Source organism: Oryctolagus cuniculus, chromosome 6, assembly GCF_051225735.1.
Source record: "Oryctolagus cuniculus isolate XC-2025 breed Fujian yellow rabbit chromosome 6, ASM5122573v1, whole genome shotgun sequence".
NCBI classification, from domain to species: Eukaryota; Metazoa; Chordata; class Mammalia; order Lagomorpha; family Leporidae; genus Oryctolagus; species Oryctolagus cuniculus.
The window spans coordinates 7,635,730-7,647,786 of NC_142872.1; the positions used below are offsets into that span (position 1 = coordinate 7,635,730).

The 12,057-nt window shown below is 55.8% G+C and overlaps 1 protein-coding gene and 1 long non-coding RNA gene across 20 annotated transcripts in view; one reads left to right on the forward strand and one right to left on the reverse strand.

The window, feature by feature from the left end:
• Nucleotides 1-1,571: 1,571 nt before the first annotated feature.
• On the reverse strand, nt 1,572-6,928 carry LOC149125997 (uncharacterized). Of its 7 annotated transcripts, none has more exons than XR_016235089.1 (4): nt 6,790-6,928; nt 4,815-5,215; nt 4,394-4,541; nt 1,572-4,271 (listed from the first exon to the last, which is right to left on the reverse strand). It is a non-coding gene; the product is annotated as an uncharacterized LOC149125997 (long non-coding RNA). The 7 variants fall into 7 exon arrangements; XR_016235088.1 differs by having other exon boundaries at nt 4,394-4,613; XR_016235086.1 differs by having other exon boundaries at nt 1,572-4,541.
• The window catches only part of COMMD10 (COMM domain containing 10), a 213,293-nt gene continuing 208,074 nt past the window's right edge, over nt 6,839-12,057 (forward strand). For 8 of the 13 annotated variants that reach the window (XR_001793066.4, XR_016235081.1, XM_002710142.6 and 5 more), the window contains exons 1-2: nt 7,103-7,162; nt 9,340-9,430. Coding sequence is in view for 9 of the 13 variants with exons in the window: in XM_002710142.6 (XP_002710188.6) it covers nt 7,122-7,162; nt 9,340-9,430 (132 nt within the window). In the remaining 4 variants the exon portion in view is untranslated. Of the gene's footprint in view, nt 7,163-9,339; nt 9,431-12,057 lie in introns of all 13 variants that reach the window. The other 5 variants (XR_016235080.1, XR_016235082.1, XM_089334822.1 and 2 more) reach the window with 1 other exon arrangement.

Here is a 12,057-nt window from a genome sequence, read left to right on the forward strand (position 1 = left end):
GTGGGATTCATGAGGCAAGCCACAGAAGTCAAGCTGCTTGTATTATTTTCTTTCTTTTTTAAAAGATTTATTTATTTGAGAGCTAGAGTTACAGAGAGAGACACAGAGAAAGGTCTTCCATCCACTGTTTCACTCCCCGATTAGCCAAAACAGCCGGAACTGGGCAGATCTGGAGCCAGGAGCCAGGAGCTTCCTCCAGGTCTCCCACGTGGATGCAGGGGCCCAAGCACTTGGGTCATCTCCCACTGCTTTCCTAGGCCGTAGCAGAGAGCTGGATCGGAAGAGGAGCAGCCGGGACCAGAACCAGTGGCCATGTAGGATGCCAGCGCCACAGGTGGAGGCTTAGCCCACTACACCACAGCACCAGCCCCAGCTTGTATTTTTTCTTTTTTAAAGATTTATTTATTTTTTACTTGAGAGTCAGAGTTAAACAGAGAGAGGAGAGGCAGCGAGAGAGCAGTCTTCCCTCCAATTGGCCGCAATGGCCGGAATTGTGCTGATCCGAAGCCAGGGGCCAGGAGCTTCTTCAAGGTCTCCCATGCAGGTGCAGGGGCCCAAGTGCTTAGGCCATTTTCTACTGCTTTCCCAGGCCATAGCAGAGAGCTGGACTGGAAGAGGAACAACTGGGACTAGAACTGGCGCCCATATGGGATGCTGGTGCTTCAGGCCAGGGTGTTAACCCACTGCGCCACAGCGCTGGCCCCCCAGCTTGTATTATTTTCAAAATAAACATATATCTAGTTGCATTCCCTATGCTTTTTGCTTAATAGATTAAACACAATAAGCAAGGAAAATATTTCCATAGTCCCTGAGCTGATCTAGACTGCATTCTCCAGATTGCAGTTTCTAAAAAGATTACGGGAAACTTTGTGAAGTTACAGTTAATTTATTTTTAACTGGAATATTTCATCTAACACAGCATTGATTGATTCTTTGATATGAGAAAATAAAGAAATGATTCTTTTTTGAAAAAATTTATTTGAAAGAGAGAGAGAAACAGAGATCTTCCATCTGCTGGTTCACTCCCCAAATGGCCACAATGACTGGGACCAGGAGCTTCATCTGTGTCTCCGATGTGCAAGGACCCAAAGACTTGGGCCTTCCTCCACTGCTTTCCCAGGCCTATTAGCCGGGAGCAGTGTTGGAAATAGGGGCTGGGACACGAACCAGTGCCCATATGGAATGCTGGTGTCATAGGTGGTGGCTTAACCTGCTCTGCCACGACACTGCCCGCCTCTTTCTTTCTTTCTAAAGGAATCATTTATTTGAAAGGCAAAGTGATAGAGAGAGAAAGAGAGTGAGCTAGCTAGCTTCTGTCTCCTCGTTCACTCCCCAAATGGCTAGAATAGCTGGGATTGGCTCAAGGTGAAGCCAGGAGCCAGGAACTCCATCTGGGTCTCCCATGAGGGTGATGGGGGCCCAAGTACTTGGGCCATCATCTGCTTTCCCAGGCACATGGGCAGAAAGATGCATCAGAACTGGAGCAGCCAGGACTTGGACTGGCACTCTGATACGGGATTGTGGTGTTGCAAGCAGCAGCTTAACCTACTGCATCACAATGTCAGCCTCTATTTTTATTTATTTGTTGGCTTGTTTTCTTTTTTTTTATAAAGATTTATTTTTATTTGAAAGTCAGAGTTACACAGAGAGAGGACAGGCAGAGAGAGAGAGAGAGAGGTCTTCCATCTGATGGTTCACTTCCCAATTGGCCGCAACAGCTAGAGCCGCGCTGATCTGAAGCCAGGAGCCAGGAGCTTCTTCCGGGTCTTCCATGCATGGTCCTTGGGCCATCTTTTACTGCTTTCCCAGGCCATAGTGGAGAGCTGGATGGGAACTGGAGCAGCCAGGTCTCGAACCGGCGCCCACATGAGATGCTGGAGCTTCAGACCAGGGTGTTAACCTGCTGCGCCACAGCACTGGCCCCGGCTTGTTCTCAGCTCTCTAAAAAGCTCATGAAGACTGTGAGTACAGTCATGCTGAACGTTGCCTGACTCGTGCCTTAGTAATGGAGAAGCACCTTGTCTGGACATTGTCCCCTTGTCTCTGAACTTCCTGGATACCACTGTGGACAAGGCTGAGAGCGGCTGACCTCTGCCTCCTGTGTGTGGCTTGCTTTTCCCACCTGACTGCTGGAAGTTTTCCTTTACCCTTGGAATTTGACGGCTTTAGCAGAATTTGTCCCAGTGTTATCATTCTGTATCAGTTTTTCTGGAAAACAACTTATTCAACTACAGATTCTTTTTTTTCAACGTTGTGGGGAAATTGTCCTCCGTTAATTACTGCCTTCCCTGTCTAGTCTGATGGTGCCGCACACACAGTGGAGAGGTGTAACAGGATTTCTTACGCATCTGACGAGGCTTTCCAGGGGAGCAAGCAGGCTCCCAAGCAGACCCCAGATGTCCTGGGAACGTGGGGAAGGGCACCTGGCTTGGGTTGGGTCCAGGACGAGGCATCCCCATGCGGTAAGAGGCCGATGCGGTTTGAATGTCTCACCAGTGTCACAGCGGGCGCCCCTGGGCTTCCCCAACCCCCTGCCCAGGCGTGGAGCAGCAGAAGGGAGTCAGATTCTTTGTCCCGCACTGTGAGCAGGCTCTCGCATGTGCTGTGAGCGTCATGGCCCTGGGGACTTCCCTTCTTGTCACTGACCGCTTTGTCTTGGGAATGGCCCTCGGGCCTGTGCCGTGTCTGCTCTGCGTCGGACGTTCTGGTTAGGAAATGGCGAGTTTGTGGCCCCCATCCCTTTCTTTGGTTTTGCCCTTTCCACCTACTTTCGCTGTTTCCTAAGACTGTCTCTGAGCCCTTCTTACACAGAATTCACTTCCTGATAAAGGTCTGTCTTCAGGAGCATTCTCATGGAGTCATGTGTTTTTTTTGCAGGGTGTGCCTTTCTCCCACTTCTGTTTCTGCAGCCCGGCTGTGTGGTTGTCAGACCATCTCTTCCCATCTGGCCTGCTCATGGCTCCGACAGCTCTGTCCACTCCTCCATTCTTCCTGACGTGCTAACGTATTCTTGGCTCTTGGCCTACTCCTGTGAGTTCTGTTTGTCGTTCTGTCTCGGATGCCAGTTTGCTAACTCAGTGTTGCACCCTGTTGGCCAGAAGCCCAAGGGGAAGCAGGGCTGAGGGCAGCTTCATTTAGTGGATCCGGTTTTTACTTGCTCAGCTCTGAGCTGTTGTTCAGTGTCCTGCACCAGGCTTCCCTCTCCTTGGTGCCCGCATACCCCATGCACGAGGGGTGACCCCCAGGTGTCAGATCCACCCTCTGTAACTGCTGCCCGAGCCTCTGGTTGTCCAGGAGGCCGCCTGTTGTCCAGGCTGTCACTTCATTCCTTCATTTCCACTGCGGGTGGAGAAGGATCAAGGGCCGTGGGTGTCAGCAGTGTTAATAACCATGCCAGGGCTGGAGACCAGGCCCCGTTCATGCTGGTCTCTAGGGAGCCTGTCCCCCTGCTTTCTACCTCCAAGTGTCCCTATTTTCTTTCTTTTTATTTTTTTTTAAGATTTATTTATTTGAAAGTCAGAGTTACAGAGAGAGAGAAAGACAGAGACAGAGAGGTTTTCCATCCACTGGTTCACTCCCAGTGGCCGGAGCTGTGCCAATTCAAAGCCAGGAGCCAGGAGCTTCTTCCGGGTCTCCCATGTGTGTGCAGGGGCCCAAGGACTTGGGCCATCTTCTACTGCTTTCCCAGGCCACAGCAGAGAGCTGAATAGGAAGTAGAGCAGCCGGAACTTGAACCAGTGCCCGTATGGAATGCCAGCACTGCAGGCAGTGGCTTAACCCACTACGCCACAGTGCGGGCCCCAGCTTACTTTCCTGTGTAGCATCCGATTTGCCAGCTCCCTCTTCCACCTCTGCAATGATGAGATGTCACTTGGTTCGCTCTGTTCCACTCAGAAGCATTAAACGAGTGATCCATGGCGGGCAGTCCCCAGCGACAGCCATTCCCCTGACTGCCTGCTCCTCTCGAATGGGGAGATCCAGGGACGTCTCGTGGTTCCGTGGACTCTGCCATGGCAGAGGTCCGGCTCTGCCCCGGGGCTCCTTCCTCTGAGCCGTTGGCTTCTCCGTTCTGCTGTCTGTTGGCCAAGCTTCCTGTTTGTCCTCCCTTCGCTGGTCGGTGAAAGGTGGTCTGTGATCTTTCCTCCCTCGCGCGGGTCTAGTTCTCCCCAGTGTTCACTGGTGGAAATGACTGTAGGCCCCTCGGGGCTTCCTCGCAGTCTGTGTGTGAACACCGCCAGTCCTATTAGCAGCACAGGCCTCTGGGAGGCGGCCTGGAGGGGAGCAGGTGCAAATGAAAATGGAGGGGCGAAAATGTGAGACGGTTTTCTGCTTCAAGTGTGAGAATGGATTAGGAGGGGATCTGCTCATGGCTCACAAAATGTGCTTTTGCTACCTTTTAATGAAGGTTTCCTCCCAACCTTCCGTCAGGTCAAGGGCAGGTCAGCATCAGTAGCCGTGGCTCCACGGACTTTGCCGCCTTATGCTGTTCTCTTTCTGGGCCTCTGGCTCCCTTTGCACGTCACCGCCTGTCACACACAGACCTGGGAAGAGGCCATGTTCAACACTCTTTCCAGGCGTCTCAGACAACACGAGAACATTCACATAATCAGCTCCTAAATGAGAAGGTGGTAAGTGAAACACGAGACTCCCCTGGGAAGCCAGGGAGCAGATGTGGGACAAACAAGCCGCTGTCTGCCACCCACAAGGGCTGCGCATTGTGTGACTGGAAACCACGCTCCCATCCGTGCACATGAGAGGTTGACCTTGCACTTCCAGGATCTGAAGCACTTGGGCCGGAACTCTCTAAGGCTCACCTGAAAGGTCATTTCAGCTCCGCCTGGTGCACGAGCAGGTGCTGGCCCTCGTCCAAGGGCAGTCGCTGGCCCTTGGGGCTGGAACGTAGAAGGATGGGGCCACGTTTTGTTCCCCAAGCAGGGCAGAGTGCACCTTGCAGTTGCGCAGCACGTTATTTAACTCGCCAGCTCACAGGTCTGGGATGGGAAGCTCAGTGAGGCTCACAGCTTGTACAAGGTGAAAAGATTCAGACTTGAGCACAATGCTGCTTTGCCGGGGGAGGAGGAGGGGTGAGCTTCACTGGAGGTCTGAGCAGTGTTAGTGGGGAGTGGCTCCACTTCAAGCAGTGACTCAAGGCCAAAGGCAAACGATCGCACAGAAAAGCATGCCAGCTGAGGCGATCTGCGTCTGGATCCGAGACCTACAGTTGATGTAGATTCACAAGTAAATTTTTTCAGATGCAGACAAATTGGGGGAGTATGTGGAGCTAAATGTATCTGTGTGTGGAGCACACGGTACGGTTAACTCAATTATTCATGCAGGATTATTCACTTTTTTTTTTTTTTTTTGACAGGCAGAGTGGACAGTGATAGAGAGAGACAGAGAGAAAGGTCTTCCTTTAGCCATTGGTTCACCCTCCAATGGCCGCCACGGCTGGTGCGCTGCGGCAGGCGCACCGCGCTGATCTGAAGGCAGGAGCCAGGTGCTTCTCCTGGTCTCCCATGGGGTGCAGGGCCCAAGCACTTGGGCCATCCTCCACTGCACTCCCGGGCCACAGCAGAGAGCTGGCCTGGAAGAGGGGCAACCGGGACAGAATCCGGCGCCCCGACCGGGACTAGAACCCAGTGTGCCGGCGCCACTAGGTGGAGGATTAGCCTATTGAGCCGCAGCGCTGGCCAGGATTATTCACTTTTAATTTGCAACCTGGCTTCTCCTTTCAGTTAGGATGTTTTTGGACTACTCTAGCCATGCCAACTAATTTAAATAATAATTTAAGCAAAACATAATTAGGAAGGAAAATGAAATCCAGTGTCTTGCCAGCCCCTGAAGATTCTACAGTGGAAGCAAAGCTCTGACCCGTCCACTGGCTGTCCATCCCCAGCGCCACCCTCCCTGCGTGCCCACTGCTTTCCTGCCCATCTCTTTTCAGTCCAACTATGATTCTGCTGACAATAATCTTAAAAAAAAAAAAAAAAACCAGCAATGAATAGCTAACCCGTAAGTGCACATGCCACGCCTGTCATCAAGGCTTCCCACCCTCATGCCCTGCCTGGTCTTAGGATGTTTTTGGACTGCTCTAGCCACCCCCAGTGCCTTGAAGACATCAGGCATCCAGTGAGCATGGTTGAAGGAATTGGGTGCACATGCAGCAAACCCATGGGCGCCCCGCAGAGCCCCCAGGGTGCAGGTACAAGGGGGGCCGATGGCACAGTGCCCAGAGAGAGCTGGCAACGCCACCCTCCTGCCTGGACCTGCTCCGGGCCCACTCCAACAGCCAGCTGTGGCGGGCTTGCTTCAACCTGCCTTACTAAAGAAATCTGAGCAGTGTCGGAGGGGAGCGTCATCAGAGTCCATGGAAATGTGTCTTATGAAGAAGAAAAAGAGGCACGGATTTTAAAAAAATTTGCCCTAAAATACACTTAACTTTTCAAAGATTAATTTCAAAGACAAGAGAGAGACAGGTGAACACGAACACACACACACACACACACACACACACACACACACACGGGCAGGCAGGGCGTGCAAAGCTCCCACCCACTGGGTCACTCTCGAATATGCCTGCAAGGGCCGGGGCTGGCCGAAGCCAGGCGTTCAATCAGGTCTCCCACGGCGGGGGCAGGGACCCAAGAACTTGAGCCTTCCCCTGCTGCCCCTCCAGCAGTAGCGGACATCAGCAGCCACAGCCAGGATCCGGCCCAGGCTTGGCCGAAGGCGCACTCCCCAACCCCAGCTTGTCTTTGGGTACCCTTCTCCCACGACTTTTCCAAGTACCTGTGTCTGCTGACATGTTGGAGGCACACGCGCACTACATCTGCGCTACATGCAGCTACACGTGCATGTAAAACAGCAGCTAGGTGTGCACACACACACCCTAACAGGTAGGTGCAAATGCACACATGCTCGGCCTGGGCTCCGCCGCGGTGGCCCTGGGGTCGCCCCTCGGTCCCGTCCCGCGGGGGGCCGGCCGCAGCCCCGCGGTCCGAGCGCCCGCCCTGCAGCAGCGCGCAGCCCGGCCGCGGCGCGGCGTGGGCCTCCCGGCTTTCCGTCCGCGCGCCGCCATTGGCTGGGCCGGGCGCCGCGAGCCGGGCGCGGCGGCTTCCAGGATGGCGGCGTCCGCGGCGCTGCTGCTGCGCGAGAGCCCCAGGTCGGCTGCGGGGCCGAGGGCTGCGGCGGGGAGGGCGGGCCGCGGAGTCGGCTCCTCCGGGTGCAGGTCTCCCGACCTCGTGGAGACGGGCAGGGCGCACGCCGTGCAGGCTCGGGGCGTCAGTGCCTGGCGAGGGTCGGTGTCCTGCCCGGCCAGGCTGAGCGCTGCTTGGGGCGTCAGTGCCTGGCGAGGGTCAGTGTCCTGCCCGGCCAGGCTGAGCGCTGCTCGGGCGTTAGTACCGGACGAGGGTCGGTGTCCTGCCCGGCCAGGCTGAGCGCTGCTCGGGGCTTTAGTGCCTGGTGAGGGTCAGTGTCCTGCCCGGCCAGGCCGAGCGCTGCTCGGGCGTTAGTACCGGACGAGGGTCGGTGTCCTGCCCGGCCAGGCTGAGCGCTGCTCAGGTGTTAGTACCGGACGAGGGTCAGTGTCCTGCCCGGCCAGGCTGAGCGCTGCTCAGGTGTTAGTACCGGACGAGGGTCAGTGTCCTGCCCGGCCAGGCTGAGCGCTGCTCGGGCGTTAGTACCGGACGAGGGTCGGTGTCCTGCCCGGCCAGGCCGAGCGCTGCTCGGGGCGTTAATACCCGGCGAGGGTCAGTGTCCTGCCCGGCCAGGCTGAGCGCTGCTCGGGCGTTAGTACCGGACGAGGGTCAGTGTCCTGCCCGGCCAGGCTGAGCGCTGCTCGGGGCGTTAGTACCTGGTGAGGGTCAGTGTCCTGCCCGGCCAGGCTGAGCGCTGCTCGGGCGTTAGTACCCGGCGAGGGTCGGTGTCCTGCCCGGCCAGGCCAGGCTGAGCGCTGCTCGGGGCGTTAGTACCGGACGAGGGTCGGTGTCCTGCCCGGCCAGGCCGAGCGCTGCTCGGGGCGTTAGTACCCGGCGAGGGTCGGTGTCCTGCCCGGCCAGGCTGAGCGCTGCTCGGGCGTTAGTACCTGGCGAGGGTCAGTGTCCTGCCCGGCCAGGCTGAGCGCTGCTCGGGGCGTTAGTACCTGGTGAGGGTCAGTGTCCTGCCCGGCCAGGCTGAGCGCTGCTCGGGCGTTAGTACCCGGCGAGGGTCGGTGTCCTGCCCGGCCAGGCCAGGCTGAGCGCTGCTCGGGGCGTTAGTACCGGACGAGGGTCGGTGTCCTGCCCGGCCAGGCCGAGCGCTGCTCGGGGCGTTAGTACCCGGCGAGGGTCGGTGTCCTGCCCGGCCAGGCTGAGCGCTGCTCGGGCGTTAGTACCTGGCGAGGGTCAGTGTCCTGCCCGGCCAGGCTGAGCGCTGCTCGGGGCGTTAGTACCTGGTGAGGGTCAGTGTCCTGCCCGGCCAGTCCGATCGCTGCTCGGGCGTTAGTGCCTGGCGAGGGTCAGTGTCCTGCCCGGCCAGGCCAGGCTGAGCGCTGCTCGGGGCGTTAGTACCCGGCGAGGGTCAGTGTCCTGCCCGGCCAGTCCGATCGCTGCTCGGGCGTTAGTGCCTGGCGAGGGTCAGTGTCCTGCCCGGCCAGGCTGAGCGCTGACTCGGGGCGTTAGTACCTGGCGAGGGTCGGTGTCCTGCCCGGCCAGGCCAGTCTGAGCGCTGCTCGGGCGTTAGTACCGGACGAGGGTCAGTGTCCTGCCCGGCCAGGCCGAGCGCTGCTCGGGCGTTAGTACCTGGCGAGGGTCGGTGTCCTGCCCGGCCAGGCTGAGCGCTGACTCGGGGCGTTAGTACCTGGCGAGGGTCAGTGTCCTGCCCGGCCAGGCTCGGTCGCGGGTTGCGCCGGCGCCGGCGGTGGCCAGTCCCCCGTGCGGTGCAGTTCCTGCAGCGCCCACGGCCCCGATGAAGGCAGGGACTTCCTGACAGGGCACTTGCCCTTGTAGTTCCCGTCCGCCCGGGCTCCCCCCGGCGCGCGCCCGGCGTGGGGAAGGCGCGGTCCACGGGGCGCGGGGAGGCACGTGCCGGTGGCCCCGTGACCGGCGTTTGCGGGGTGGCCGCCGCTGTGCGGTGCGCGTGGGAGCCCCGCGGCTTGGCTCGCTTTGCTGGAGGGCCCTTCAGCGGGAGACCCTTTGGGCATCCTTTTGGGGGTCCCCCTGGGGCCGGGGTCTCCCAGGGCCTCGTGTGTTCTTTACGTGGCTCAGGCTCACCCCAGAGCGTCAGAGTTGGGAACTTAGGGGTTAGCTGTCGAAGTCGGGAGAACCGGGAACACTGTGAACTCTGTGTTTTGAATTTATCTAGCATGAAAAAAGCTGTGACTCTGATAAATGCAATAGACATAGGACGATTTCCGCGACTGCTTACCCGAATTCTGCAGAAACTTCACCTGAAGGTTTGTATTTTTGTATTTGTGTTGCGTGCGATACTACTTTTTTCTTTTTGTTTTAAAAAAATGTATTTATTTATTTGAAAGGCAGAGTTACACAGAGGCAGAGGCTTAGAGAGGTCTTCCATCCGCTGGTTCACTCCCCGATTGGCCACAACAGCCAGAGCTGTGCCGATCTGAAGCCAGGAGCCAGGAGCTTCTTCCAGGTCTCCCACGCAGGTGCAGGGGCCCAGGCACTAGGACCATCTTCCACTGCTTTCCCAGGCCACAGCAGAGAGCTGGATTGGAAGTGGAGCAGCCAGGACTCGAACCAGTGCCCGTATGAGATGCCAGCACTGCAGGCCACGGCTTTACCTGCTACGCCACAGCACCACCCCGAGATAGTACTTTCTGATGTTTCTGAAGCTCTGTGTTATTCCTTGGAGAACATTTTGCAAAGTGTTCTCAGGATCACTGAGTCTTTGGAAGATTTGATAATGTTCCATGGTCAAAAGTTTGGAAGCACTGAGAGGTTTAATTTTTTTTTTAATTATGGATCTTTCCAGAGTCTTTAGTATAGGAGGTGTTTGTTAAGAGTGAATATGGTTTGTCACATTTCCTAGTATGTTTGACCTTGGACCTGTTTTATTATGGTATATATTTTGGGACTGATTTTTTTTATTGAAAATTTTATTTACTTATTTGAGAGGTAGAGTTACAGATAGTGAGAGGCAGAGAGAGAGAGAGAGAGGTCTTCCTTCAGCTGGTTCACTCCCCAGATGGCCGCAATGGCTGGAGCTGTGCTGATCTGAAGCCAGGATTTTCCTCCCGTCTCCTATGCGGTGCAGGGACCCAAGGACTTGGGCCATCTTCTACTGCTTTCCCAGGCCATAGCAGAGAGCTGGCTTGGAAGAGGAGCAGCTGGGACTAGAACCGGCGCCCATATGGGATGCCAGCGCCGCAGGCAGAGGATTAACCTACTGTGCCACAGCACTGGCCCCTAGGGACTAATGTTTTTTAATATTGAACATATTTTGCTAAAAATTCTGATTGTGTTTTTCTTGGTTTTAAAAATAATTTTGTGGTGGCCGGTGCCGCGGCTCACTAAGCTAATCCTCCGCCTTGCGGCGCCGGCACACTGGGTTCTAGTCCTGGTCGGGGTGCCGGATTCTGTCCCGGTTGCCCCTCTTCCAGGCCAGCTCTCTGCTGTGGCCAGGGAGTGCAGTGGAGGATGGCCCAAGTGCTTGGGCCCTGCACCCCATGGGAGACCAGGAGAAGCACCTGGCTCCTGCCATTGGATCAGCGCGGTGCACCGGCCGCGGCAGCCATTGGAGGGTGAACCAACGGCAAAGGAAGACCTTTCTCTCTGTCTCTCTCTCTCACTGTTCACTCTGCCTGTAAAAAAAAAAAAATTGTGGTATTTGCTGTAAATCAGTATGTCTTCTTTCATTTAATTTTGGCTATCTTATTTCAAGGGTGTGATTGCTTTGGGTATGTGGATATTTGGTAATTTACTACTTGGTCACCAGTACACCTTAATTTTTAATTTCTATTGGATTATGAAAACTGTCATTCCATCCAGCATGTGTTTATGGGGCACCCAGTGACTGCTCAGCTTGGTGCAGCCATCGCCATTGGATAAGGACCAGGACTGCTTTTTACTGGCTCCTCCTCTTTGGCCTGGTCAGGAGGTGGCCTGAAAACATCTCTCAAATCCGAGTTGTGATGAGAGCCTATTCAGGTCCTTATTGCAGCGGCAGCAGTTTCCTTCACATCAGTATCCCTGCTTGTGGTGCTCGTGTTTCCTGTCTCTTTTTCATAACATTACGCCAGTTACCTTTCCAAATGTTTTTTTTTTTCTAAAAAAAAAAAAAAATCATATCTTTGCCATGTTCAGGCACCAGTGACTGTGCACGCCCCCAGGAGAACAGTTCAGAATCCTTAGACGTTCTGTGCTCAGCCTGCGTTGTAAAGCCTGGGCTCCAGGCGTGAGCTTCTTGCCCCGCGTCCGCCCAGGCGCTCTTCCCCTTGCCCGCTGTGCTCTGCTGCCTGCCTGAACCACCCTCTCCCCTCCGTGGGCTGCGCCGTCTTGCTCTCGGCAGAGTTTGGTTTTGCTTCTTCTGTGCTCTTTAACACTTGGGTCGTTCTCACCTCGTGTGACTGCTCTCCTGTAAGTACTGTTTCATGAGTAGAAGCACCTGAGTCCTAATCCTCTCCACCAGCTTGTCTCGGCCTTGACTATCTTTTTTTTAAATTTATTTTTATTTTTATTTGACAGATAGACAGTGAGAGAGAGAGAGAGAGAGAGAGAGGGAGGAAGGGTCCTCCCTCCATTGGTTCACTCCCCAAACAGCCGCTACGGCCAGAGCTATGCTGATCCGAAGGCAGGAGCCAGGTGCTTCTCCTGGTCTCCCATGGGGTGCAGGGCCCAAGCACTTGGGCCATCCTCCACTGCACTCCCGGGCCACAGCAGAGAGCTGGCCTGGAAGAGGGGCAACCGGGACTAGAACCCGGTGCCCATATGGAATGCTGGCACCACAGGTGGAGGGTTAACCAAGTGAGCCGCGGCGCCGGCTTCATGGCCTTGACTGTCTTGAGGATCATGTCTTACCCGTCCTGTATTTCCCATACTCAATACATTGCTTCGTATTTGG